Source organism: Eriocheir sinensis, chromosome 35 (genome assembly GCF_024679095.1).
Source record: "Eriocheir sinensis breed Jianghai 21 chromosome 35, ASM2467909v1, whole genome shotgun sequence".
Taxonomy (NCBI): domain Eukaryota; kingdom Metazoa; phylum Arthropoda; class Malacostraca; order Decapoda; family Varunidae; genus Eriocheir; species Eriocheir sinensis.
This window is the reverse complement of record NC_066543.1, coordinates 13,968,729-13,996,228: the sequence shown is the minus strand read 5'-3', so window position 1 is coordinate 13,996,228 and position 27,500 is coordinate 13,968,729. Positions and strand designations below refer to the sequence as shown.

The following is a 27,500-nucleotide window of genomic DNA, read 5'->3' as shown; positions in this document are numbered from 1 at the left end:
TGGATGGTGAGGCACGGAGGGCGCGGCCAGGTAAGAGTCTCCGCCCCTTGCTATCAATCTCTGTCACCCTCGCCAACACACACACACACACACACACACACACTATACAAATGAATGCAGTCAGCCATACACACAGTACTTTTGAACAGTGCAACAACGACCTCCCGTAACGAAGATATGTTTTGGAAGTGGCCTCTAAATACCTCAGAGAAAGTCGAAGTGGTTCTCGACAGGTTCCGCCTTGGAAGCTGAACTTGACCTTCGTAGATCATAAATATGTTGACTACCATGTTCTGATTATCATTTTGAGAGAATACGACTGCATTCGCATAAAGGTATACATAGCAACTTCTGACGCACTCCAAAAGTTATTTACGTGTTTGCAAATAAACCAACGAAGAGCTGAAGGGCAAAACAAAAGCCTGCTGCTGACATGCCGAACTGGCTGAGTAAAAACTGATATTTTCTGGCTTCAGCCGCTTCACATTTCCCGACACTCTCTCCCTTGGGGCGAAGCGGCAGTGTGTTGAGTGTTGCTTTCTCGATACGGGCGGGGCTTGAATGCTGCTCATGACAGGCAGATGAACTTCGGTATTGAACGACCGTACAGCCTCTGTAGAGTAAGGAATCCTGGAAGGTGAACAGAGCCAGCAGTTGGTGTTCCGGGGTACGGAATCATTTCCCAATGCAGTTTCTAAACACTTCAGGAGCGTTACTGAGCACCAAACCGTTCGGCTTAGCACGCACGCCTCAATTTTATCTCTCAATATTTCTTACTTTAATACTAACTGTTAAAGGACTGCCAATATGCTAAGTACCAATCACATCAATGGCCTTGCTTTCCCGATAATGCTTCCTGCTTTCGGCACGAAGGCTCCAACAGGAGAAGATGGTGAAGGAAAGACCAAGTGGGATATATCGGATAATTACATAATAAATGGTAACGTTGGGGGCATACGCTATAGCTGCGTGTGACCTCGGTGCTCATTTCCATCGCATTGACCCTTGAGTCTGTGGTGGCAAGAACCCATTTCCCGGGACACAGGGCCAGTGTAAAGTCCGGGATTGCCACAGTTCACCTTCCCCAGGTTTCTTTAGGTACTCATTTATCGTTCACCCCGAAAGGGAGGATGAACAGCTAGGTGAGCTGCACTTTAATTGCCCGGGCCGGGATTCAATCCCGGGTCTGGAGTTAGGAATTTGAGTTATGGATAGACCGAAAATGTTGATGTAAAAGAAGAATAGGAGATAGATGTTTAGAAGATTGTGTCGAGTTTGCAGGTGTAGAAATTGAGTTTTTGAGGCATTGAAGGACACAAAGTTCCTCCTGACCCATTCAAAAATTATACTAAAGTCAGAGTTCAAGCGTTATGTAACGTCCAACAGTAGTAGTAGTAGTAGTAGTAGTTTTATATATATATATATATATATATATATATATATATATATATATATATATATATATATATATATATATATATATATATATATTATTGATCACATTGTTAGTGTTAGGGTTTTTGTTAATATCGCTGAAGTTTTTGTTGTTAGTGTTGATGTTATTGTTGTTGTTTAGGAACACACACATTCCGAGACAGAACACCGTGTCTGCCACACGAGCACCACCAACACACTGACACTAGATAAAATGAAACAAGGAAGAACACACGCACACGACACTCCCTTAACAGTATGCATAATGAAGGAGGGCAGGAGGCGGTGGTGTGCGCGGGAGAGATTCAGATTTCACGAGAAACAAAAAATATATATAATTACTGCGGACAGGAAAAGACTATCCATGAGATATTGTATCCCACCTAAATTATTTCAGCAAATATGCTTATCTCTCTCTCTCTCTCTCTCTCTCTCTCTCTCTCCAGGGCCCCGCATACCATTATAATAATTTCCCACACCCTCAAACCCTTCGTGACCTTCCCTCCAGAGCCACGGCACACACTCCCGTCCGCGGCGACTCCGCCCTCCCAGCAGGGATTGCGCGCAGCAGGAACGACGGCCATAAGGACAGATACAGACAGACTGGCTGGCAATACGCTGATTTATGGAGCAAGAGATGATGATGGATGGACTCATAAATAATAAGAAATCTTCATTAATTAATATATATCGAAACGGAGATTTATCTGGAAAAATATATAGATAGATGTACAGAGATAGTTAGCTCGGTGAAGTGTATAAATAACAGTATGTAAAAATATAAGCAGATTGATAGCCACAGATAGTATATTCACGCTGGCAAACTTAGAAGTAGTGTTAAAATTAATAAAACTTCCCATCAAACAGTTCATATTCCCATTTTTAAACATTACACGCTATAACACACACACACACACACACACACACACACACACACACGTACACAGCATGAGCCACCTCACTCAGCCTTAAGCATATGAAAAGATGAATCGAATCATTTCTCAGAGTGACTGGAGATGTGACGATACACCCGGGGGGCACATCTCTGTCTGGTAGGCGAGGAAGGAAAACGAGGAAAGCAGGCTGGGGGGCGGGCGGCAGAGGAGACGTGGAATGGAGTAGATGACCACGGGGGGCCAGTAATGTTAATGACAAGTACACGTGAGGACAATAAGGCGTTTGATGGGCAGGTGGCGAGGTCGAGGGAGGACAAATGATAATACAAGTGTAAGGAACGAAGAGTGGTAGGTATGGGGACAGAGGCCATGGTGTTGATGAAAGGTAAAGAAGTGGCAGGTAATCAGGACGGAGCAAAGGTATGAAAAAGACGTAGGACAGGTGACGAGAGAGAGAGAGAGAGAGAGAGAGAGAGATAAGCAGGTGGGTGTGAGGACAGAGGTGAGTCATCGCAGCACACACGGGGACAGCGGAGGGACGGAGGAGCGGCGGACAGGCTATGGGGAAGCAGGGCGAAGCGGGTTATTACTCGGAGCAGATAATTGCCACACACTGTACCGCTACTAATGGTGAAGTATGGGAGCGGAATTACATGCTGTTCCACACTGTTAATTATCGCCGGGCGCCATTACCGAGTGTTACGTGTGTGTGTGTGACGCGGAGTGTGATGTGCCGCGTCACTCATTTAACGTGCTCCCGAGTGTGTTATCGACTTTACGCAGAGACTCAAACGATGACAATTAATTCCATTCTCTCTCTCTCTCTCTCTCTTCTATCTATCCAACATATCTATCCTCCTTTTCGGTACCTGGGCCTCAAGCTACACCGTCATATGTAACGTGTCATAATTACTCAGCAGAGGACGACACTTTGGCGGTAAATGCTCTAAATTACTCCTAAATGGAAGACATTAGCATCAATAATTCTTTATCACGCCCTTGCGCGCTCTTCCTCGACAGGGCAGCCTCATCCCAGAACATTAAACATAACAGTAACGTGTCCACAGGCACACTTTTTACTCCACTGCTAACTCTGTAAATTATATTATTACCCATCACCTCATTCTCACTCTCTCTTCCTCTCTCCCTCCACAGGTGTTAAATCTGGGCACCGCCTCGGCGACTACAGGGGAGAGGAGGAGAAGCAGAAGACACAGCCATGAAGGACCTCAAAAGCTCACTGGCCTCGAAAGACAAAACCTTCAGAGAGTTTCTAAAGTCAGCCTCGTCCCCAAGAACACTACCGGATGGCGCACACACACCCTCAGTGGGCAATGGGAATGCTAACGACCAAGATTACCTGGGATCTGACGGCGAGCAACTTAAGGAACTTTCGGCAACGCCCCCAGCAGGAGACGGGGCCATGCAGACCCCTGAGGCTGCGGCAGCGGAGGCGCCCCCGCCCATGAGGTCGGTGGGGTCGCTGGTGGAGTACCTCATGAGCGGACCGGGGAGGAAGGCGGCAAAGAGGCTGAAAGAGGTGGACGGGTGAGAATACAGACGAATATTACTTGTTGTTCAGAGACAGCATTGCATGTTGTTATAGTGTACTGTCTCGGCCTATTCCTATGTCTCTATCTAGAATCTGAGGTAATATGTCTCTCTCTCTCTCTCTCTCTCTCTCTCTCTCTCTCTCTCTCTCTCTCTCTCTCTCTCTCTCTCTCTCTCTCTCTCTCTCTCTCTCTCTCTCTCTCTCTCTCTCTCTCTGTCTTTTTTTATTTAAACATACATATATATTTACAAAACCCAAAGGTGCACTGCCGTCTCTCTCTCTCTCTCTCTCTCTCTCTCTCTCTCTCTCTCTCTCTCTCTCTCTCTCTCTCTCTCTCTCTCTCTCTCTCTCTCTCTCTCTCTCTCTCTCTCTCTCTCTCTCTCTCTCTCTCTCTCTCTCTCTCTCTCTCTCTCTCTCTCTCTCTCTCTCTCTCTCTCTCTCTCTCTCTCTCTCTCTCTCTCTCTCTCCAATCACCTCATAATCACGGCCCTGAACGAGTATTTATAAAAAACGGTCCCCTAAGTTTTGGGCGCAAATTGTTGGCACGGTCCTGAAAACTCCCTTTTTCTCCTCGTTCTTTTTTCCCTCGTTTATTATAATGTGAATATGAATGAAGCCGAAACTCTGAACCGCGAAACTAACGTGACGAAGGGGAAAAGAAGAGGAAAGGTGATAGGGGAGAGTGTCGAGGCACCTCTCCTCCCGAAATTGAACTCTCTTTTGGCCACTCTCCTGAACTCTTTTCGTTTGGGGCACTGATTAGCGGGGGATTTTCTCAGTACTATTATTTTTTTGCCTAATAATAATAATAATAATAATAACGATAACTAAGAAGACACGAAATAAAATCAATAAGAGAAAAAACGGGATATTACATTTACATTTCAGCTCGTAAAATACCTAAGTAAATGGCTATATAAGAAACCACAAGCGACAAAAAATAAAAAAAATAAAAAATCACAGTAACTATATTTAAGCACAGAACACATGATGAAAAAAGCGACTCCTACAAATCAAAGAAAAAAAAAAGGAAGGAAGGAAGAAAATTAAAGAGAAAAAAAGAAAAGGAACGGAAAGAAAAAAATAATAAAATAACAAATAACAAATAACACAAACATGAGCACGGCGTGGACACTAATCGCTGGAACACGGACTAGTAATGACCTCAGAGGGACGAAAATAATGACCAAACACTCGAGGTCAGGGGAGCACACGAGTAACCCTTCGCTCTGACCTTCATTTTGACCTTCTCTCTGACCTTCACCACATCCACGCACCCTGGCCTCCACACGCACGCACACACGCACTCACATCGTCATACACTGTCCCAAATTCCCAAATAAATGAATGTAAGAAGTTAACTCCCCGCAAAGAACCCGCACTAAAAACAAAATCTCGTTCTTTAAAGATCTTCGAGTCACAATTGTCCAGTTCTTACGTTTATTTCCTTGGCGTGATTATCCATCTTTCGCTGCTAGCTTCACCCCGCTGAGGCTCGACTTGAATTTCTCCTGCTTCTTCTTTTTCTTCTTCTTCTTCTTCTTCTTCTTCTTTTTCTTTTTCTTTTTTTTCTTCTTCTTCCTCTCTTTTTACATTATTTCTTCTCTTCTTTCCGTCTTAAATTTTTTGTCCTCCTTTTTTCTCCATCTCTGTTTGTTTGTTTGTTTGAATCTCTTATTTTCTTTGTCTCTTTCTTTTACTTTTTTTTCTTTTCTTCAATTTTTCTTCCTTTCTTTACTTCCATCCTAACTTCTTTCCATCTTTACTGTTGCCTTCTTTTTTCTTTCTTTCTTCGTTTCTTTCTTTTTTCCTTCCTCTCTTCCTTCCATCCTTCCTTACTCCCCGTTTCCCTTCCTTCTTTCCTTCCTTTCTTACTTCCTTTCTTCCTTCCTTACTTTCCGTTCCCCTTCCTTCCTTACTTCCTTATATACGTATTTCCTTTCTTCCTTCCCTTCTTTTTTTCCTCCTCCACTTTTCCTCTCCCTCTCTCATAAGCCCACCCACCCATCCTCCCACCTTCCCTCTTTCCCTCCCTCCCACCCACCTACCCACCTCCTCCTCCTCCTCCCGAAGCACCAGGCTGAGGAGGGTCTCTCAGCTTAGGTGCCGCAGAGAGCGTCGTCGTTCTGGTGGCGGTATTTTAATAAGCGAAGCCTTGAAGGAGTCCTGGTAATGTCCTGGTGCCATTGATCCTGTGTGTGTGTGTATGTGTGTGTGTGTGTGTGTGTGTGTGTGTGTGTGTGTGTGTGTGTGTGCAGATGAATAGTAGGGTTACATACACACACACACACACACACACACACATCTGGCCTGACCTAAGCTAACTCGTTACCACAGAATGGGAACAATGAACAAAGTCATTCACGTAACACTCCGCTCACATGATCAATGCTCCCTATCTCCCCTCCTCCTCTACCTCCCCCCCCCTCTCCGCCCTCTGCTCTATTTCCCCTTCACCCCTTTCACCTGCTTAATTTGCCCATCACTCACTTCCTCCCACAACTTTCCATGAATTCTCTCTCTCTCTCTCTCTCTCTCTCTCTCTCTCTCTCTCTCTCTCTCTCTCTCTCTCTCTCTCTCTCTCTCTCTCTCTCTCTCTCTCTCTCTCTCTCTCTCTCTCTCTCTCTCTCTCTCTCTCTCTCTCCTTTTTTCTCGTACCTTCACAAACTCCCTTTTTCCCCCTCCCTCGTCTATTTCCCGTTTTCCTTCATTTCCGTCTTGTTTTCTGGTTTTCTCTCTAATTTCTATTTTTACGTACTTACATTATTACTTTCTATCTTCCATTTCACTTTTTGTTACTCAAGTCTATCCTTCAGCATTCTTTTTTTCCTTCTTCTTCTTCGTCTTCTTCTTCCTTCTCCTCTTTTTATTTTCACTTTTCTTCTTCTTTCTCTTGTATTTTTTTCATTATTTTTTCTTCTTTTTTTTCTTTTCTTCTTTTCCTTCTTCTTCATCAATATCTTCTTCCATCTCATTTTCATCCTCTTCTTGTTATTATCATTCCTCTTCATCTTATTCTTCAACATCATAATCTTCTTCCTTTCCATTTCCATCTTCTTCTTCTTCTTCTTCTTCTTCTTCTTCTTCTGATCCACCTTCCTCTTCTTCTTCTTCTCCTCCTTCCTTCTTATCTTATTATTCCTTTTCATCTTATTCTTCAACACCATTATCTTCTTCCTTTCCATTTCCATCCTCTTCTTCTTCTCCATCTTCCACTTCTTCTTCTCCTCCTCCCTTCTTATCCTCCCCTTTAACCTTGTAACCTCTGACCTTCGCACTCCATTCCTTCTTAAATTACATTACACATCACGCTCTCTCATGCAGCGTCCATTTTCATTTCCTCTATTTTTATCTACCAACCAGCCTTAATAATTTATCGTACTCATCGCGGTACATTTTCGTCGTTTCTGACTGATAACGATAACAAAAAAAATACAGAAAACATCAATAAATAACAGTTTTAACGCTAACTTCAATTTTCTATCGCTATATTTGCAAGTACGAGAGTTTGAGGCTTTAAAATGATAAATACAATGTGCTGAGTACGATAACCTGGCAACGTTTCTACCTACTTCCCAATTTTCCTCAGCATTATTTCTTTGTGTCATTCAAGGTCACCCAACATTCCTCCACTTCATTCCTATTACACCTTTTCTTTTCCTCTTTTCTTTTCTTTTCACCTACTTGCTAATTCATTTCGTATCCTTTACCTTTTCCCAATCCATTATTTTCCCTTGTTATTTCACTTCGTATCCTATTCCTCCTCTTGCAAGTATTTATTTTTTTCTACCTATTCCCGTTTTTCTTTTATTCTCTCCTTTCTTTTATTTTTCGTATTACAATCCTCGTTTTCCACGTATATATGTTTTTCCCTACTCCCGTTTTTTTCTTCTTTTCTTTCTTTTCTTCTTTTTCTTCATCATCAATATCTTCTTCCATTTCATTTTCATCCTTTTCTTCTTACTTCTCTTCATCTTATTCTTCAACATCATTATCTTCCTTTTTCTCTTATTTTTCGTATCATAATTTTCATTTTGCAAGTTTTTTCTCAGTTCTCGTTTTTCTTTACTGCGTTCTTTCTTTTATTTTCATGGTTATTACGCATTATTCTTCTATATATTCCCCTTTTCCCGTTTTATGTTTTTTTTCCTTCTATTTATCTCTACTCATCGGCTACTTGCTACTTCTTTCGAGTCTTCTTTTTCTTCCCCTTCTTTTCAACTTCAAATTTATCTTATGCATTTTTGCCTTCGTCCTTTTTTTTCTTTTTCTTCCTCAGTTCTTCCATACTCCTCTCTAAGTTAATTTGCTCTCATTTCCATTTTTTAACATGCTTATTTATCTTTTTACTTCCTTTTCTTTTTCTATTTTACATTATTTCTTATTCACTGATTTTCTTTTTTCCTTCTCTGTCCCTCCTCTTCCACATTCCAAACCTAATATTCGTTTTTCCTCTATTCGTTCACTTGCTTCACATTTCCATTTTATTCTCCATTTTATCTTATTCATATCGTTTCTGCTTTTCCTTCCTCTCTCATTCTCTTCCACTTTGTAAACCTAATATTCGTCACTCCTTCATTTATTTGTCCACTCCTTTCACATTCCCATTTTATCTTATTCATATCTCTTCTGTTTATCTTTCCTCTCTCATCCTCCTCTTCCACATTCCAGGCCTAATGTTCGTTCTTTCTTTATTTGCTCGCTCACTTCACATTCCAATTTCTTTCTCTCTCTACCAGCCTATATATCACCCCTTACTACCGCTTGATTGCCTACTATATTTTTGGGCAAGCTTACCAGGTCCTCCCATCACGCTATTCCCACTTTTGTTCCACCTTTCCAGAATTCCGTCTACTCTTCAGGCTTTCACTTTCTTCTATTTTATTTTCTGCGGGTCCTTTCTTTTCTCTTGCGCACGTATATATTTCTCCCCTCCGTCCTATCTCTTTATTTATTTCGTGCTTGTTTTCTCTCTTTCGCACCTGTTTCTCTCCTCCTTGTTTTCTTATCTACTTAATTTTCTTCATTTACATTACCTACGTACTACTGTTCCTCCTATTTCGACTCTACTTGTTCCATCTCCTTTTGTGTCTCTTTTTCCTTCACCCGACTGGCCTTTTTTTTTGTTGTGTCTATGCCCTCTTTCTTACATACCCGACATCTTCCTAGTTTTCATTCTTTTCCTCTGCTTCTACTCTACTTCCTTGCTATTCCATTTTCTTCCTCAATATCATTTTTCTTTGTTATACCCCTTCTTCCCTTTCATACTTCCCTCCTTCCCTTTTATTCCTTTCTCTTCCTTACCTACTCTATTACTCTCCCTTTTACTCCATCTTCTATCTTTCGTACTTTATTTCCTTGTTATTCCATTTTCTTGCTTACCTGATCCCTCTTCTTTCCCTTTTTATTCCCCTTCTTTCTTGTAGTTCCCTTTTCTTCCTCTTCCTCTCCTTCCCAATGTTCACGCTCATCAGAATAACCATCAACTCGTTTTCCATAATTTCCTGGACCTGTTATGCTCCTCCAGACTTTTCCTCCTCTCCCTTCCCTCCTCCTCCATTTCTCAGACTCCTCATTAGAAAAGATTAGCCAACTTTCCTTATTAGTTTTGTTGTCTCGTTCTTTTTTCAGCCAATTCCTTTCTTTCCCAGCTCTTCCTCCTCGTCTCCTCTCCCGCTGCCCATCAGAATAGCCAACATTACTTCGTGTGGAATATGAAACCTCTACTTCGTCATATACTGTTTTATCGAATTCAAAAAGACGCACGGACGGACGGACATACAGACAGTCACAATCACACACACACACACACACACACACACACGGCCACGCACACATTCGAGGTCAGCCTTTCATGTCCCTGAGAGCTATGAATTAGATTAGCTTAGGTCACTGGCGCCCAGCATTACTCTTCCCCCCCCCCCAACGCCACACACACACACACACACACACACACACACACACACACACACACACACAAACATACACAGGCAGGTGGATAATGCTGTGTTTGTATTCGTTCTTTTTCCCTTTTTTTTTCCCTTCACGTGTTTATTTACTGGTGGAAAGTCTATGGGCAATGTAGTACCAAAGGATAATAAACATGATAATAACAAAAAGGACAGTACCAAAATAAAAGCTAATAGATGAGAAAGGACACAGCTGCCTCAAAACACTCATTCGAGACTTGCAAAATAGGTCACATAAACCACACTGATTACACTCACATTCATCAGCTTGCAAAATTTATCCACTCATCCATTACCTGAAATATGATCCATACACATACCCACAACTACCCCCCCCCCCACACACACACACATACCGCATACCCACCACCAACACATACAATCACTCCACGCCCAATCGACCGAGCAATGCAACCCAACACAACCACCGCCCAGGCCACACACCCATACATACACACCCTCCTTCCCGCACCCGCCGGAGAGGTCGTGAATAACCAAACCGCAAGTGAATAACCGACACGGGGCCTAAACAGCGCCAGTCATAGGTTCGCCTCGGAAAGTTCAATTACGTCTTATTTACTTCCTCTAATGCCAGCTTAATAAATTGCAAGTGTGTCTACTCAGCAAGATTACAGAGGGAAGCGGAGGGTCTTGCTGGGAGGGAGGGAGGGTAGGAAGGAGGGAGGGCAAAGTAAGGAGGAAAGCAAGGAAGGAAGGATTAAGTGACCTTCCTGGAGTTATTTTAAGCACTCTAAAATTTCGATTCCAGTGTGTGTGTGTGTGTGTGTGTGTGTGTGTGTGTGTGTGTGTGTGTGTGTGTGTGTGTGTGTGTGTGTTTATAACTGTCCTGCAGCTTTAGTCCCTCCATAACCACGTCTTCGTAAATAATAACGGCGACATCAATCCGTACACACACACACACACACACACACACACACACACACACACACACACACACACACACACACGGTTCCTACAGCCTCCATAACCCCTTTCTATTTTATATGACAAAGTGCTGTGTCAACAAAGGCGGCCCGAGGCTTCGTGTTTATGGAAGGGAGGGAGGGAAAAAAGGAAAGGAGGCAGGGAGGGAAGAGGAAGGGACGAGATAAGATAAGGGCCAGGGGAGACTAAGAGGATAATAAAAAGGTGGAAGGATTATATGCAAGGAGCGGCAGGATGAACACGGAGGGAGGGAGGAATATGATTGATAGGCAGGAGGAAAGGGGAAGGAAACTGAGTACACACACACACACACACACACACACACACACACACACACACAGAGAGAGAGAGAGAGAGAGAGAGAGAGAGAGAGAGAGAGAGAGAGAGAGAGAGAGAGAGAGAGAGAGAGAGAGAGAGAGAGAGAGAGAGAGAAGAGAGTTACAGAAGGAAAATATTTGTCAAAAACTAACCGTGTAAAAATTGGGAGGGCGGAAGAAGATAATGGCGGAAGTAAAAGTGTGTAGGAGCAGAATGTGAGTAAAGGAAGGAGGAAGATCACGACACAAGATAAGCGGAGAGTGCGGAAGGACTGAACAAAGTGAAGGAGAAAGATCGTATCGGGCAAGGCGATATAATCCCCCTAACGATAATGGAGGCATATCACTCGGTCTGGGGAAGAAACAGGAAGAAGAAACGCCTGCAGTGAGCGATAGACTGACCGACTTGACTCACACACTTACCCACTCCCTCACTGATTGATTGGCTGACTGACTGACTGACTGACAGAATAACTCATTGACTGACTCACTGGGCGATAGTTCATAAAAGAAATTAGCGGGAGACAGAGGGAAAAAACGGAGCAACAGAAGCAGTGAAAAACAAGGCTTGTAAAAGGAATGAATGAAAGAATAGAAGGAAGGAGAGACTGAGAGAGAGGTAAAGTGAGTTCAGGATTGGTTAACTGGCAGACAGACTGACTGACTGACCGACCGACTGCAACAGACAGCGAATTAACAGTGTCTATCAAGCTGATATCCCAAGGCCACGGGAAGGCTGTGTGTGTGTGTGTGGGGGGGGGGGGGGCATGGAAGCACGTGAGTCTCGAAACACTTGGCACTGGCCTTGGCACCCGTGACATTCTCGCACACACACACACACACACACACACACACACACACACACACACACACACACACACACACACACACATGGTAACACAAAAAAATAACATCTGCAGTTTCTTCTTCTACAGCAGGGGAGGCAGTCAATGGCAAAGAAACATATTGATGAAAAAAAAAGACCACATTAGTATTGCTTCCAAAAGGTTGACAGGACAACGTGTCTACTGAGTGGGAGAGTCTTGATACACCCCCTTGAAAACGTTGTCATAAGAGGAAGGAAATACAGACAAAGTAAAGCTGTTCCACCAAAGTGTATAACAGAAGAAAAGGCGACTATGGATAACAACAGAAACTCAAGTAACTCAAATCAATGAAACCACTGAAATCCAAGCAATTTAAATTAATATTGGCAATCTTCATTTTTTCACGGAATTTGAAGAAAAAAATAATACACTCCACGAAAACTAATAACAAAACCAAAATATGTGCAAATGTTGATAATTTGGCTTGTCATAATTTCAATGCAAGATATTAAAAACAAAATATTAAAGCTCGTGGGATGCTAGTCAACGAATTTCAAGCAATACTTTTTCTTTAACTGCAAAAAAAAATCGAGCATATTTTCCACGCGCCAGCTGTAAAAGTGAAACTGATTAACGTGAATATTGAAGCATGTACAATATATAAAACAAAGAAAAAAATAATAATGATGAAAATATAAAAAATTGTAGTATTAATAAAAATAAACAATAACTTTCCCTTTCTCTCTCAAACAAGCGCACACACACACACACACACACACACACACACACACACACACACACACACACACACAAACAAACAACTCAACAACGCTTTATCACACTCCATCTTCATCACTCTTCAACCAAACTTTCATGCCGGACCCTTCCTCCTCCCCCCACCCACCCCACACCCCATCCCCACAAATCACACACCCACAGGCCCTCCGGAGCGGCCACCAATCATCGCCGCTGCTCAACTTCCCGCCAAGACCCTCAACGCCCCGACACGCTCCGCAGAATACCCGCCTCTAAACACTCAACACCTCGCCTGCAAATTGACTTTCGAGGAACTTCCCCCCGCGAACCCAACGATCTAACCAACCCTTGCCCTTCCTTGTCCTGTCTCTACCCGCTTCTTACCTACCTACCTAGCGAGACTCCCTCCTTCCCCCCCCTCGCTCCCTTTCTACCTATTTACCTATGTATCCATCTATCTATCTATCTGTCAATATATTTATCTATCAATCTCTATCAATCTACTTACCTATTTATATACCTATCAGGACACCTCTCCTCCCGAAATTGACCTCTCTTTCGGCCACATCTTTTGATTTTTTTTTTTATTTTTTTTTTAGGAGCAGCAAGTAGCGGGCTTTTTATTATCGTTTCCTTTTTTTGTGCCCTTGAGCTGTCTCCTTTGTTGTAAAAAAAAAAAAAAAAACATCATCCTAACCTACTTTCCTAACCTACCTATGTAACTTGCCTACCTATCTACCTCTGTCCTCTCTTCCTTCCTTGCATCGACATCGCCCTCCTCCTTCCTACTATTTTATTCCATTAACCCTCTTTCCTTTCTTCCTCATGTTCTCTTCACTGTAGCTTTGGTTATCAGTACTTCCTGGTAGCAATGTATCACCTCCTCCTCCTCCTCCTCCTCCTCCTCCTCCTCCTCCTCCTCCTCCTCCTCCTCCTCATCCTCATCCTCTGTGTCCTCAACCTCCTCCAGTCCTTACTTCACTTTAGCCTTTTTGTGTTCGCCTCTTACGTCTTAATTTTCCCTTGACTTTTCAATTGCAACTCTTTCTCACCCTTCTCCTCTTCCTCCTCCTTCCTAGTCTTTGCGTGACGGTATGTTTCTGTATTGGGGTTAAATTATTTGTTGTTGTTTTCTCCCTCTTTCTCCTCCGCCTCCTATTAGTCCTCCTCCTCCTCCTTCGCCTCCTTCTTCTCTTCCTCTTTCTCATTCTCTTCCCCGTCTTCGCGTGACTGCATCCGCCTCTAGGGATATTAAATTGTTTGTTATCTTCTTACTTTATAAACTCTTCCTCCTTTTACTCGCTCTCCTTATGATTCTTTTTTCCTTCGTTACACACGTTATCAAATTTATGCACCGCTGCCTCCTTCCCTCCCTCCCCCACGCTTACCAGCCGCCGAAGACTCGTAGCACAGACGGTTTAGACGAAGCGCTGGTGGCATAAAATTTGCAAGTCCTCCACCACTTAGAGAAATGGAGGGAAATATGCAAAGGTACACACACACACACACACACACACACACACACACACACACACACACACACGCACACACACACACACACACACATCTTCAACGCCTCAAAAACACAGTTTCTCCACCTATCCACTCGACACAATCTTCCAAACAACTATCCCCTATTCTTTGACAACACTCAGCTATCACCTTCTTCAACACTAAACATCCACAGTCTATCCTTAACTCAAAATCTCAACTGGATACTTCATATCTCTTCTCTTACTAAATCAGCTTCCTCGAGGCTGGGCGTTCTGTACCGTCTTCGCCAATTCTTCTCCCCCGCTCAGTTGCTATCCATTTACAGGGGCCTTATCCGCCCTCGTATGGAGCATGCATCTCACGTGTGGGGGGGCTCCACTCACACAGCTCTCTGGGACAGAGGGCTCTTCGTCTCATCAGCTCTCCTCCTCTTACTGATAGTCTTCTACCTCTTAAATTTCGCCGCCATGTTGCCTCTCTTTCTATCTTCTATCGATATTTTCATGCTGACTGCTCTTCTGAAATAGCTATCTGCATGCCTACCCCCCTCCCGCGGCCTCGTCAAACACGACTTTCTACTCAAGCTCATCCCTTTACTGTCCAAATCCCTTACGCAAGAGTTAACCAGCATCTTCACTCTTTCATCCCTCACGCTGGTAAACTCTGGAACAATCTTCCTTCATCTGTATTTCCTCCTGCCTACGACTTGAACTCTTTCAAGAGGAGGGTATCAGGACACCTCTACTCCCGAAATTGACCTATCTTTTGGCCACTCCTCTAACTTTTTTTAGGAGCAGTGAGTAGCGGGCTTTTTTTTAAGCATTTGTTACCTTTTTTAATGCCCTTGAACTGACTCCTCTGCTTTAAAAAAAAAAAAAAAAAACAGTAAGCGCTTATGTTATCTTTTTTTTTTCTACTTTGGCAATATAAGTCTCCACTTGCTCATAAAATGTCTGATGACAAACTATCGTGAATCCCAATAAATATTTCTCTCTCTCTCTCTCTCTCTCTCTCTCTCTCTCTCTCTCTCTCTCTCTCTCTCTCTCTCTCTCTCTCTCTCTCTCTCTCTCCTCTCTCCCTCTCCTCCCTCTCCCTCTCCCTCTCCCTCTCTTCCCCTCCCCTCCCCCCTCCTCCCTCCCCTCCCCTCTCTCCCTCCCTCTCCTCTCCCTCCCTCCCCTCTCCCTCTCCCTTTAACTATTGTAACTGCATTCCACCGCCTCATGAATGGAGAAGCAGAAGTACCAAACTTTGCTCACCTCCTCATCACCTTATCCCTCACCACCACCCCCACCATCACCACCACCACCACCCAGTGAAAAACTTTACGAATGCAAAATTTAGGTCCGAGGGAGAAGCAGGGGACAGGGACGAGGAAGAGTAAAGGAAATTTGATGCAGGCTTGAGAGAGAGGAAAAAAATTTAGTAGAAGGGAAGGAAGGGGAGACGGTGAAGGAGAGGAAACGAGAACAGCTTGAGATAGATAGATAGATAGATGGATATATAGAGAGAAGGAGAAAGAAGGAGAGAAGCGAAGGAGTCTAGCCGCTGCTGACACATCCATCTCTCTCCTTCGCTTGCCTTAAACTGCTTTTTAAAGGGGAAGGAAGAGAGAGAGAGGGATGCAGAGTGACTCAATACTCCTACTCCTTCCAGTCCGGGATTTGCTGCAATGCCTGTGTTTTATTTGTTTATTCAAGTATTCCATTACGTGTTTTTTTTTTTTTTTTCCTCCTTGCACAAATTTATTCTGTGAGGTATTTTATGTCTCTCTTTGTTATGGTATTATGTCGTTAACTATCTCTCCGTGTGTGTGTGTGTGTGTGTGTGTGTGTGTGTGTGTGTGTGTGTGTGTGTGTGTGTGTGTGTGTGTGTGTGTGTGTACTGGAAAAAAACATCCCAAGTCATATTCCATTTCGTTCCTTCTCATCATTTCTCAGATTCCATGAAATATCACCAAGAGAATTTTGAAATAACTGTCAAACATAACTTCCAAACAAACAAACAAAAAACAAAATTCCAGGGAGGTTTCTAGCGAACACTGTAAAAGTTGTCCCCAGTGTTTACCTCGACCCGCATATTCTCTCTCTCTCTCTCTCTCTCTCTCTCTCTCTCTCTCTCTCTCTCTCTCTCTCTCTCTCTCTCTCTCTCTCTCTCTCTCTCTCTCTCTCTCTCTCTCTCTCTCTCTCTCGCGCTGCAAAATTAGTTTTCGCGTACTTAGGCATGATTGGCACACACACACACACACACACACACACACACGAAATTGGAGACATAAATGCAGCAAAACAAAAGCGACGGTGTTTTTCTTGTGTTTGTATGTTTGTTTGTTTGTTGTCGTTGAGTTGCCGCCTTTACCGTAAAAAAATAATATGAGAAAGTTAAAGGAAGACGAGGGAAGAGTAAAATGGAGAGAGAGAGAGAGAGAGCTATGTCGTAGTAGGCAAGGAATGACCATAAACTTGCAGTCTTCACACACATCAGAGGAGCATGAAGACGCCTTTATAGCTTAACAAATCACGGACTGCTTCGAGTAAATTTCTAATCCTGTTTATTCCTATTTCCACAGATTTTGTATTTTCCTCTTTTCGAAACTAGATAAGCACTTTTTACTACTCTCTTTTATTTTAGCAACGATTAGTGGGCTTTATTTTGTCTTCTTTTTAGGGGGGTTGTTTGTTTTCCCTTGCTTTTTTTTTTGCCCTTGAACTGTTTCCTCTACTGTAAAAATAATTATAAGGTGATGGTGTTATGAGTTTCGGGATTTATTAACGTATGGATTATGAAATGTTTAAGGAGTAGCTGAACAGGGCTGGGAGTAAAATCGAAACGGGCAGACTCTGGAGGAAAGCAGACTCAAATCCTTTAACTTTGGCATGATGATAGCAGCAGTAATATATACATTCCGAGGAGTAATAAAAATGCTATTGAATGACTTTTTTTTTTTCTTCATAATTTCGGGTCCCAATTTACATATTTCCTATACTATTATAAGACGCGCGTTACTGGGCCGCAATATAAGAAGTGGTCAGTAATGAAATCTAATACCATACTGATATTCCTTGAGCTTCAGAAAATAGGGTTAGAAACTTGCATGAACTGATTTCGGTGAATAATAGGGACGTTACATCTAATAATATCGTTCCCCTCAATAGCGAAGACCAATTTAGATTATAATGCAATTTTAAGGCATTTCATTCAAGTATAATCAGGTGTAATTTTCTTCTGGTAGTGTTAGGGTGTATTTTAACATCTTGAAAGTGAAACCAATTTTTTTGCATTTTTTTTCCGGGTTCGCCCACAATATGACTGGACCATCCAGTGACCATCCAATTTCCTCCCTCTGCTACTCATTTAACTTCCTTCCCAACCTCTTTCAAACTTTTCCTCGCCTCCAAGCTTACCCTCGGTGTGTTCCTCTTATCCCCCAAACTGATCACTTCCAAAATGCCTCCAACAGTCTCACCTGGCTGCCCCCTTCCCCCTTCCCTCACTCCCCCAACTCGCTTCGCCCTAAAAACTTTCTCTTCCCTTCCTCTCATTGTCCTGCTTTCTCCCTTTTAAAGTTAACAGGGGTTGAGTTAGTCGGCTGAGTTAGTGGTTGAGTTAGTGAGGGGTTGAGTTAATTGAGGTTGAGTTTGGGGGGGTTGAGTTACTGGGGGGTTGAGTTAGTGGGGGTTGAGTTTATTGGGGTTGAGTTTGTGGGGGTCGAGTTTGTAGGGATTGAGTTTGTATGGGTTGAGTAAGTGGGGGTTGAGTTAGTGGGGGTTGAGTTAGTGGAGATTGAGTTTGTGGGGGTTGAGTTAGTGGGGGTTGAGTTAGTGGTGGTTGAGTTAGTGAGGGTTGAGTTAGTTGGGGTTGAGTTAGTGCGGGTTGAGTTAGTGGGGGTTGAGTTAGTGGGGATTGAGTTAGTGCGGGTTGAGTTAGTGCGGGTTGAGTTAGTGGGGGTTGAGTTAGTGAGGGTTGAGTTAGTGGGGGTTGAGTTAGTGGAGGTTGAGTTAGTGGGGGAGTTACTGGGTCGAGTTAGTGGGCTATTAAACTTATTTTCCGGCTTATCAACTACATATTTCCCTTCCCCTACTCACACTAAAACAACTTCTAATTTTACTTCCTTTCACCTTTTAACGCCACTAAATCAACAGAACTCACCCTCTTCCATACATAAGACAAACTGAACAAACATGAACATAAGCAAACACGTGGAAGGCTGGACAAGCGAGACATTCCACTCACCATAAAAAAGCAAACTACAAAGCAACATTAGAACAAAACACTGATATCTCGGGCGGAGCATGAGAGACATTCCACACACAATAATAAAACACAAACTACAAAGCAAACAAAGAGCAAAACACGCCCCACCACTGACATTTCTCACGTTTGACTCATGGTCTGTCTTTCACTAACCACACGTCATCCAGTGGCCCATAAATACACGGCAACACATGGTTCTGGAAAGGCAAGACGTTATACGATGGCAGGCTAACATTATGAGACACCGAGGAGGGAATGCATACTACTGAATGGAACCCTAAACTGACCTGACATAAAACGGAAACAAGACAATGGAGCCGCGGAAACAAAAGACAAGGCAGCGAGAGAGATGAATTTACGCCAAAAGGCAAAATAAAACACAAAATACACATGGAAGGAGAATATTACCACCTTACCCAAGTCTTCATCCCCACAAAAGAAATACAAACCTCTCACTGCAACGAAGAATAAAGCAAAACAAACACTACCCAAAACAAGTAACATAACATTCAATACGCCAACTGCACAAACCATGAAAGAAAACAACAGAACGACATCCCTTCCAACGACTCCCTCTATAGAAATACAAAACTCAAACCCACCCACTTGTCTATGGTGTACCTGAGGGTTGATGATTGAGGCGAGAAGGGAAACATAGACGTAAGGAAAAAGAATGAGGAAGGAATACGAGAAAGGAAGGGAATGGGAAGGAATGTGAGAAAGGAAGGAAATGGGAAAGAATGCGGGAAAGGAAGGAGAAAGTGAAAAAGACAAAGTGAGGGAAAGACCACGGAAAGGGAGGCAGAAGGCATATGGTATACAGAGACGAGGGGAGAGAAGAGGAGGGAAGAAGGGAATTGCAGGAACGGGTGAAGGACGAGGCGGGAGAAGAGGGAGGGATGAAGGATTAGAGTAGAGAGAGGGAGGGAGGGATCAGGGAGGGAGCCAAGAGCCGTCCATCAGGTCCTTCCGGAAGAGAACATGATGGAGTGCAGCCTGGATTACCGTGGTCTGAGGGACGCCACTTGTCATGCTGAAGAGGAGGAGTCGGAGGAGGAGGAGGAGTAGGAGGAGGAGGAGGAGGAGGAGGAGATGTAATGGTGTATAATCCCCATTCTCTGTCCATGCACCCCCTCTTCCTCCTTTGTCAGTGTGTGTGTGTGTGTGTGTGTGTGTGTGTGTGTGTGTGTGTGTGTGTGTGTGTGTGTGTATAGATGCGTTTACAGATAATCCTCAGTAAGGGCGTTGTCCCTCACTCTCTCAGCTTGCCGGCGTGACAGCAATACAAACACCAACACACTTCGCCGACACACACACACACACACACACACACACACACACACACACACACACACGTAATTTCCTGACCTACAGAAATAGCCTAATGGTAGCTCTGAGGCGGTGCGTACACTGAGGGGGACAGCTGGAGGGAGAAAGGGAAGGGAGCAAGCGAATACGGAACAGAGGGAGGGGGAGCAGGGGCCATGGGGAGAGGCAGGAGGAAGGGTGAGGGGACAGGGTTGGACTAAGGTATATAGCGAACGGTTCTCTGCGTCACGCCTAACTCCTGACCGACGTAGTTACCTGTCCTCGGTTACCTGAGCTGGGAAGTCCCCTCCCTCCTGATTACTCACCGCCCGCTTCACCACCCGCCATCCAACCTACTTAGGCCATCGAGAGGCGTCATTAAAGAGCCGCCACGTAATTCAGAACTTAAACTACGCATTACGATTTTTTATGTCTCGCTTTTGGGGTTCTCTTGACCTCTTTAGCAGACCCCGAGACCCCAAGACCCCAAGACCCCGAGGTGCCGCGCATGACCCGAGGTGAGGCAGGCAAGGTGCTTTGCATACTTCTGCATTGCATTGACCTTATTACCGCAGCTCACTATGTATGCCGCGCAAATGTATAATTTCTAGTGCCCTCCCCACACGCACACACGCATTACACGGACACAAAGGACCCCAATTATGTACCCGCGCGGAAGAGGATCCTCTCTGGTCACCCACTTAAGGCCCTCGCGTCCCCAATGTCTGTGCCTCCCGGGGAAGAGGAGCATGACTCGTGATGGGCGCATCAAGCCCTCACTCACTCCCCTCAGCACGACAAGACCCCCGACCTGTTCACTATATTCTGGAGTGTTTGTGTCCCTTTCTGTGTATGTGTGTGTACCCCTCCCTACCTGAGTTTGTGTAGGGGGGAGGGTGTGTGTGTGTGTGTGTGTGTGTGTGTGTGTGTGTGTGTGTGTGTGTGTGTGTGTGTGTGTGTGTGTACCCCCCCTTCTGTTCCTATCGAGCGGCGGGCCAAGTGCTCCGTCCAGGGGGTGGGCGGAGCACGGTTCTAAGATTTACGCCACTGCCATTACGCGTTACGAATAAGTGGCGTGGCTGACTGATTGCCGCGACCTGACCTGGCTGAGGAAACTGACTGCCTAACTTTCCGGATGGATGAACGGGTGACGGGTGGCAGAGTAGGGACTAGGTGTCTTTGAGGGAGCAGCTATAGGTGTGTAATTGGTTTGGGTCCTGAGTATAGGTGAGCAAGGTGTCTTTGGGGAAGCAGTTGTAGGTGTGTAATTGGTTTTGGTCCTGGCTGAGTATAGGTGAGCAAGGTGTCTTTGGGGAAGCAGTTGTAGAGATATGTAATTGGGTTGGGTACTTGTGAAGGTGGCTGAGTATTAGGCAAGCTAGGTGTCTTTGGGGGTGTTGATGTAGAGATGAGGCACTGGTTTGGGTGCTTAAGGAGTGACTGAGCAGAGGCAGGCTAAGTGTCTTTGGAGTGTAGCTGTAGAGATGTGTCAACAGAATGAGTGCTAGAGGAGCGTTGTCAAGACGGGAGTGTAGGCAAGGTGGGCGCCGTTACGTGTGTAGTTGTATGTATGGTCTGATGTATGTATGTATGAATGCTCTCGTATGAGTGTCAACATATGTGGTATCTGGACAGGTCTATGTTGCCTATAGGTGACACTGGTGGATGTTGTGAGTGCACAGATATAGAGTTGTGGTTGATCAGGGTGTAGATGGGTGTCCACAGAGGTGTTTCGTGGCTAACTTAGAGTGGTTATGTTCAGCTCAGTGCAGTTCGGAGGGATTGCCTTTGCAGCGGCCCCTCCTCTTGGTTTTATGGTTGGTTGCGGTACTGGTTTCATGAGCCAACATGGGCGGCCAGGAGGGTGCGTGACTTACAGGTTGGCGAGCAGTGAATTAAATCAAGTATCTGGTAATCTGATTAACCAGCCGGAGGAGTAGATGAATGGATAGGGTGGAGGGCTGCTCGGTGTGGGAAGCGGTGTGTTTGTGCGGCGCGTTGGGGAGATGAAATGAGCAAAGAGACATCCGTAGATTGGAAGTGGGCAGGGTGTGTTCTGTGGGTGGGAGTGCAAACAGGTAGTAACATTGGAGGTGGAAAGTGAAACGTGTGTGAGAGGAGGGGCTTTAGGTGAGTGGAAAAAGGTATCGTAAAAAGTTGGAAGGTAGAAAAAAAAGGTACTGTATAAGTGAAGGTGAATAAGGAAGAAAAGGGAGAGTAAAAGGTTCGCTGGATGGTTTCACAGTTAGTTTGAAGGATTGAAGAAGGTAAATGAAGGGTTGGCTGGTTGGCTGGCTAGTCGATTACGTGAAGCATGCAAGGTTATATGCTGGAAAAATGGCTGAGGTAGAAAAATTAATGGGTTGGCTGCCTGATCGAATGACGGAAAGAGGAAAAAGTAAGAAATTGAACTGCATGATAAAAAAAAGTGTAACACGATAACTAACTAAGAAAAAAAAAACGAGGAAGCGAAAGGATAGTCCAACAGTTTGATGAAGGGAAGGGAGGAAAAGTATAAAAAAAAATACAGGCTGAATAAAAAAAACAAGGACTGAGTTATTGATTCCTGAATGACTAAAAAGCAGAACTGACTGACTGACTGGGTGACTGACTAAATTAGAGCAAGAAAGAGGCAATCAGACTGGGTTAAGTGCTGTATAAATAGATTACACTGAAAAGAGAAAGGTGAAGCTAGGGAAGGGTACAGCATGTTGGGGAAAGGAAGGGGAAGGCTGGGGCAGGGTACAGCATGTTGGGGAAGGGAAGGGAAGGCTGGGGCAGGGTACAGCATGTTGGGGGAAGGGAAGGGGAAGGCTGGGGCAGGGTACAGCATGTTGGGGGAAGGGAAAGGGAAGGTTGGGGCAGGGTACAGCATGTTGGGGGAAGGGAAGGAAGGCTGGGGCAGGGTACAGCATGTTGGGGAAGGGAAGGGAAGGGTGGGGCAGGGTACAGCATGTTGGGGGAGGGAAGGGAAGGCTGGGGGAGGGTACAGCATGTGTGGGGGAAGGGAAGGGCAGGGTTGGGCAGGGTACAGCGTGTTGGGGAAGGGAAGGGAAGGCTGGGGCAGGGTACAGCATGTTGTGGAAGGGAAGGGGAAGGTTGGGCAGGGTACAGCATGTTGGGGGAAGGAAGGGAAGGCTGGGGCAGGGTACAGCATGTTGGGGGGAGGGAAGGGAAGGCTGGGGCAGGGTACAGCATGTTGGGGAAGGGAAGGGAAGGCTGGGGCAGGGTACAGCATGTTGGGGAAGGGAAGGGAAGGCTGGGGCAGGGTACAGCATGTTGGGGGAAGGAAGGAAGGCTAGGGCAGGGTACAGCGTGTTGGGGAAGGGAAGGGAAGGCTGGGGCAGGGTACAGCATGTTGGGGGAAGGGAAGGGAAGGCTGGGGCAGGGTACAGCATGTTGGGGGAAGGAAGGGGAAGGCTGGGGCAGGGTACAGCATGTTGGGGGACGGGAAGGGAAGGTTGGGGCAGGGTACAGTAAGTTGGGGGAAGGAAAGGAAGGCTGGGGCAGGGTACAGCATGTTGGGGGAAGGAAGGAAGGCTGGGGCAGGGTACAGCATGTTGGGGAAGGAAGGGAAGGCTGGGGCAGGGTACAGCATGTTGGGGGAAAGGGAAAGGCTGGGGCAGGGTACAGCATGTTAGGGGAGGGAAGGGAAGGCTGGGGCAGGGTACAGCATGTTAGGGGAGGGAAGGGAAGGCTGGGGCAGGGTACAGCATGTTGGGGAAGGGAAGGGAAGGCTGGGGCAGGGTACAGCATGTTTGGGAAGGGAAGGGAAGGCTATGGCAGGGTACAGCCTGTTGGGGAAGGGAAGGCTAGGGCAGGGTACAGCATGTTGGGGTAGGGAAGGGACGGCTGGGGAAGGGTACAGCATGTTGGGGAAGGGAAGGGAAGGGTGGGGCATGGTACAGCATGTTGGGGAAGGGAAGGGAAGGCTAGAGCAGGGTACAGCGTGTTGGGGAAGGGAAGGGAAGGCTGGGGCAGGGTACAGCATGTTGAGGAAGGGAAGGGAAGGCTGGGGCGAGATACAGCATGTTGGGGAAGGGAAGGGAAGGCTAGGGCAAGGTACAGGGTGTTGGGGAAGGGAAGGGAAGGCTGGGGCAGGGTACAGCATGTTGGATAAGGGAAGGGAAGGCTAGGGCAGGGTACAGCGTGTTGGGGAAGGGTAGGGAAGGCTGGGGCAGGGTACAGCATGTTGGATAAGGGAAGGGAAGGCTAGGGCAGGGTACAGAGTGTTGGGGAAGGGAAGGGAAGGCTGGGGCAGGGTACAGCATGTTGGGGAAGGGAAGGGAAGGCTGGGGCAGGGTACAGCATGTTGGGGAAGGGAAGGGAAGGCTGGGGCGAGATACAGCATGTTGGGGAAGGGAAGGGAAGGCTAGGGCAAGGTACAGCGTGTTGGGGAAGGGTAGGGAAGGCTGGGGCAGGGTACAGCATGTTGGATAAGGGAAGGGAAGGCTAGGGCAGGGTACAGCGTGTTGGGGAAGGGAAGGGAAGGCTAGAGCAAGGTACAGCGTGTTGGGGAAGAGAAGGACGGGCAGGGACAGGGTGGGTGGCAAGCACGCAGACGAAAGCGAGGCGTCGGAGTGCGTGTAATCAAGGCAAGGGTTGGAGGACTAATTGCAGGCAGCGAGGGAATGCAGATAATGCTGTTCCCTCGCTGTTCCCTGCCGCTCGAGTACATAAGGCCCTCCCTTGTTTATTCCGCACTCCTGTAATTACGCCAGGTAAATATAAAAACTTGCCGGAAAATACGACCCGGGAGGAAAGAGACTCTAGAGGAGTGAGAAATTTTGGGGCGGCGGAAGCAGAGGCAATGGCGGCGCCCTTGACTGTAGGGGAGGACTTATGAGGAGGACCTGAGAACGGCAGTAAGCAGGAGGAGGAGGAGGGGGGACGAGGGGAGGAGGAGGAGGAACAGAAGAGGAGGAGGAAGAGGAGAATGGTTATGGTAGCAGCAGGTTCAGAGATGCTATGATGAAAAAAGAGAGAGAGAGAGAGAGAGAGAGAGAGAGAGAGAGAGAGAGAGAGAGAGAGAGAGAGAGAGAGAGAGAGAGAGAGAGAGAGAGAGAGAGAGAGAGAGACAGACAGACAGACAGAGACAGACAGACAAACAGACAGGCAGACAAAAACGACAGACACACATACACAGACTAAGACAGACAGGTAAATTAACAAACATAAAAAAAAAAAACTAATTTGGAGTCACCCTTTAAATGGGGGTCAGTGGGCTAGTCACAGATCACTTCCCAGCACTTCCACACTTCCCTCCCACTTTCCCTCTCCTTTCCCTAAACAACAAACGCCCCCCTCCCAACCTCTTCTTCCCTTTCCGTCAAACACCCTATACTCCACATCCACCTCCCAACCTCACTCACTCAACAGCCCCATTCCTTCGTCAAATTGTCTTAGCCCCTTTCTTTCTCTATTCTCTCTCTCTCTCTCTCTCTCTCTCTCTCTCTCTCTCTCTCTCTCTCTCTCTCTCTCTCTCTCTCTCTCTCTCTCTCCTCCTCCTCCTCCTCCTCCTCCTCTCTTCCTCCAACATTCCTCTTCCCCCTCTTTCTTTAACCCGAATTTTTGTGTTCTCCAAGAAACTCAAGGAAAAAAATGCAAGAACGTGAAAAATGATGTGAAGAAAAAGTTAAAGGTCAAGTTTTGCACAAAAGAAAAATCACACACTCGATGAGAAATGCGAAGAGTTTGTGATTTTTTTTTTAACTCTCTCTCTCTCTCTCTCTCTCTCTCTCTCTCTCTCTCTCTCTCTCTCTCAAGCTTCGCGAGTTTTGAAATATAGGTTGTAAAATAAGAAATTCATGAATAAGCTGGAGCGTGTTTTACCGAGTGAGTGAGTGCGTAAGTGAATTAGTGAGTGATGGAGTTGCTGGAGCGTAGGTCAGTGAGTAAGTAGTGTGTGTGTAAGTGGATGAGTAAGTGGATGAGTAAGGGAGTTAGTGAATGTCAGTGAGTGAATGTGGGAGTCAATAAGCGACTGAGTAGGTATTCATGGGATTGAGTGAGTTTGGATGGATGGATGTACATAAGTGAGTCAGAGTGTGAGTGAGTGAGTGTTTGGAGGGGTGAGCAAATCATTCAGCCAGTTAGTCAGTCAGTGAAAAGTTCAAAGTTCACATTTGGAGTTCACAGTCGGAAGCAATTAAATCAAGGCAGTCGGGCATGTGATTCGGTGTTGGGCAATGGAGTTGAGGAGGGAAAAAAGCAAGTGTACGAATGAGGAAATAAATATTAAAATGAAAATACATTCATAAATAAATAAATAAGTAAATGGCCCGATAAGTGAGCAAAATTTAATGACGTGCTTCAGTAAACAACTCCGGCAGCTTTATCGTCTCCTGCCTCTTGCGGATAATCCTAAGATATTCTGCCTCTGCTTTTAAAATCTCTCTCTCTCTCTCTCTCTCTCTCTCTCTCTCTCTCTCTCTCTCTCTCTCTCTCTCGGCGTGACTCACTAGCCCTGCGTGACTCACCCAGTCTGTTCTCACCTGATTAGTGTGTTCTGTCAGGTAACAAATCCATCCCTCCCTCTTAACCTTGACTCTGCCACCATTACGACTTTTGCCTCACGAAGTACTGGTAGTGGTGGTGGTAGGTAGGTAGGTAGGGGGGGGGGGGAGGGAGAAGAGAAGGAAGGAATGGTAGTTGTGAAAGTGAGAGGGGAGGGGAAAAAGGAAAGGTGGAGGTGCTTGAGGAGAGGGGAGAGAGGGGTGGAGGCATGGTGATAGTAGTGGCTGCAGTGTTGAAGGTGATGGAGGCAGTGGTAGTGGTGACGTTGGCGGCGGTAGTTGTGGTGGTGGTGGCGGCGGCAAAGTGGTGGTAGCGGTAACGGCGGTTATTTTTTATTTTTTTTTCATTCTTAATTATACCGATCTACGTTATGTAAATTATTAGCATTAAAAAATATTATCGGAAGAGAGTGTGTGTGTGTGTGTGTGTGTGTGTGTGTGTGTCTGTATTTCACCATGGCCTGATCACGAGTTCGACTCGCAATCGCCAGCAAGTACCCTCCCGATTAGAGTAACCGCAAGGCTAATTAATCGATCTCTGGGTGCTGCCAGGACCTCACACACCACACACCCCATCCCCCTTGCTCAAGGGAGGACAGTAACCACTCCTGCTCAACGGAAAAAAAAACAGCCTGAGCAGGATTCGAACCGCCGCCTGTCAGGCCGTGAAGCCTGGCAGCACAGCGCTTTACCAACTGAGCTATCAGAAAGGTATCAGAGATGTGTGTGTGTGTGTGTGTGTGTGTGTGTGTGTGTGTGTGTGGCAGAGAGAGAGAGAGAGAGAGAGAGAGAGAGAGAGAGAGAGAGAGAGAGAGAGAGAGAGAGAGAGAGAGAGAGAGAGAGAGAGAGAGAGAGAGACAAAACACCGATATACAAACACGAACAAATTGAGACAGGCAAACGGAGAGCCGGGGACGGACACCTAGTGCTAAAAAAATTGTCTTCTAGTCCTAAGAGTCAGCCGCAGTGCTTCCTAACTTGCTCTTCTTTATTGCTATTCTCATGCCATCTACTCTTTAACTTGCTAATCGCATGGCTTAACATTTCCCGCGGCCTTGCAGTGCACAACATTTTACCCAAGCTCCTCCCTGCGATATTCAACCATCCAATGCAAAAGTTAGCCAAAAACAGGATCATCACTCATCTTCACTGGTAAACTCTGGAACAGCTTTTCTTCGTCAGTCTTTAATTTTTATTTTATTTTTTTACGACTGATTCAAAGGAGGACTTATAAAA

The 27,500-nt window shown here is 45.6% G+C and overlaps 1 protein-coding gene across 4 annotated transcripts in view; it reads left to right on the top strand.

Annotated features, from left to right (window-relative positions):
• Nucleotides 1-27,500, top strand: part of LOC127007453 (proteoglycan 4-like) — a 101,735-nt gene that overhangs the window by 15,562 nt on the left and 58,673 nt on the right. For all 4 annotated transcript variants that reach the window (XM_050878497.1, XM_050878498.1, XM_050878496.1 and 1 more), the window contains exon 2: nucleotides 3,486-3,878. In XM_050878497.1, the coding sequence (XP_050734454.1) occupies nucleotides 3,550-3,878 (329 nt within the window). In that variant the 5' untranslated portion in view covers nucleotides 3,486-3,549. The remainder of the gene's footprint in view (nucleotides 1-3,485; nucleotides 3,879-27,500) is intronic.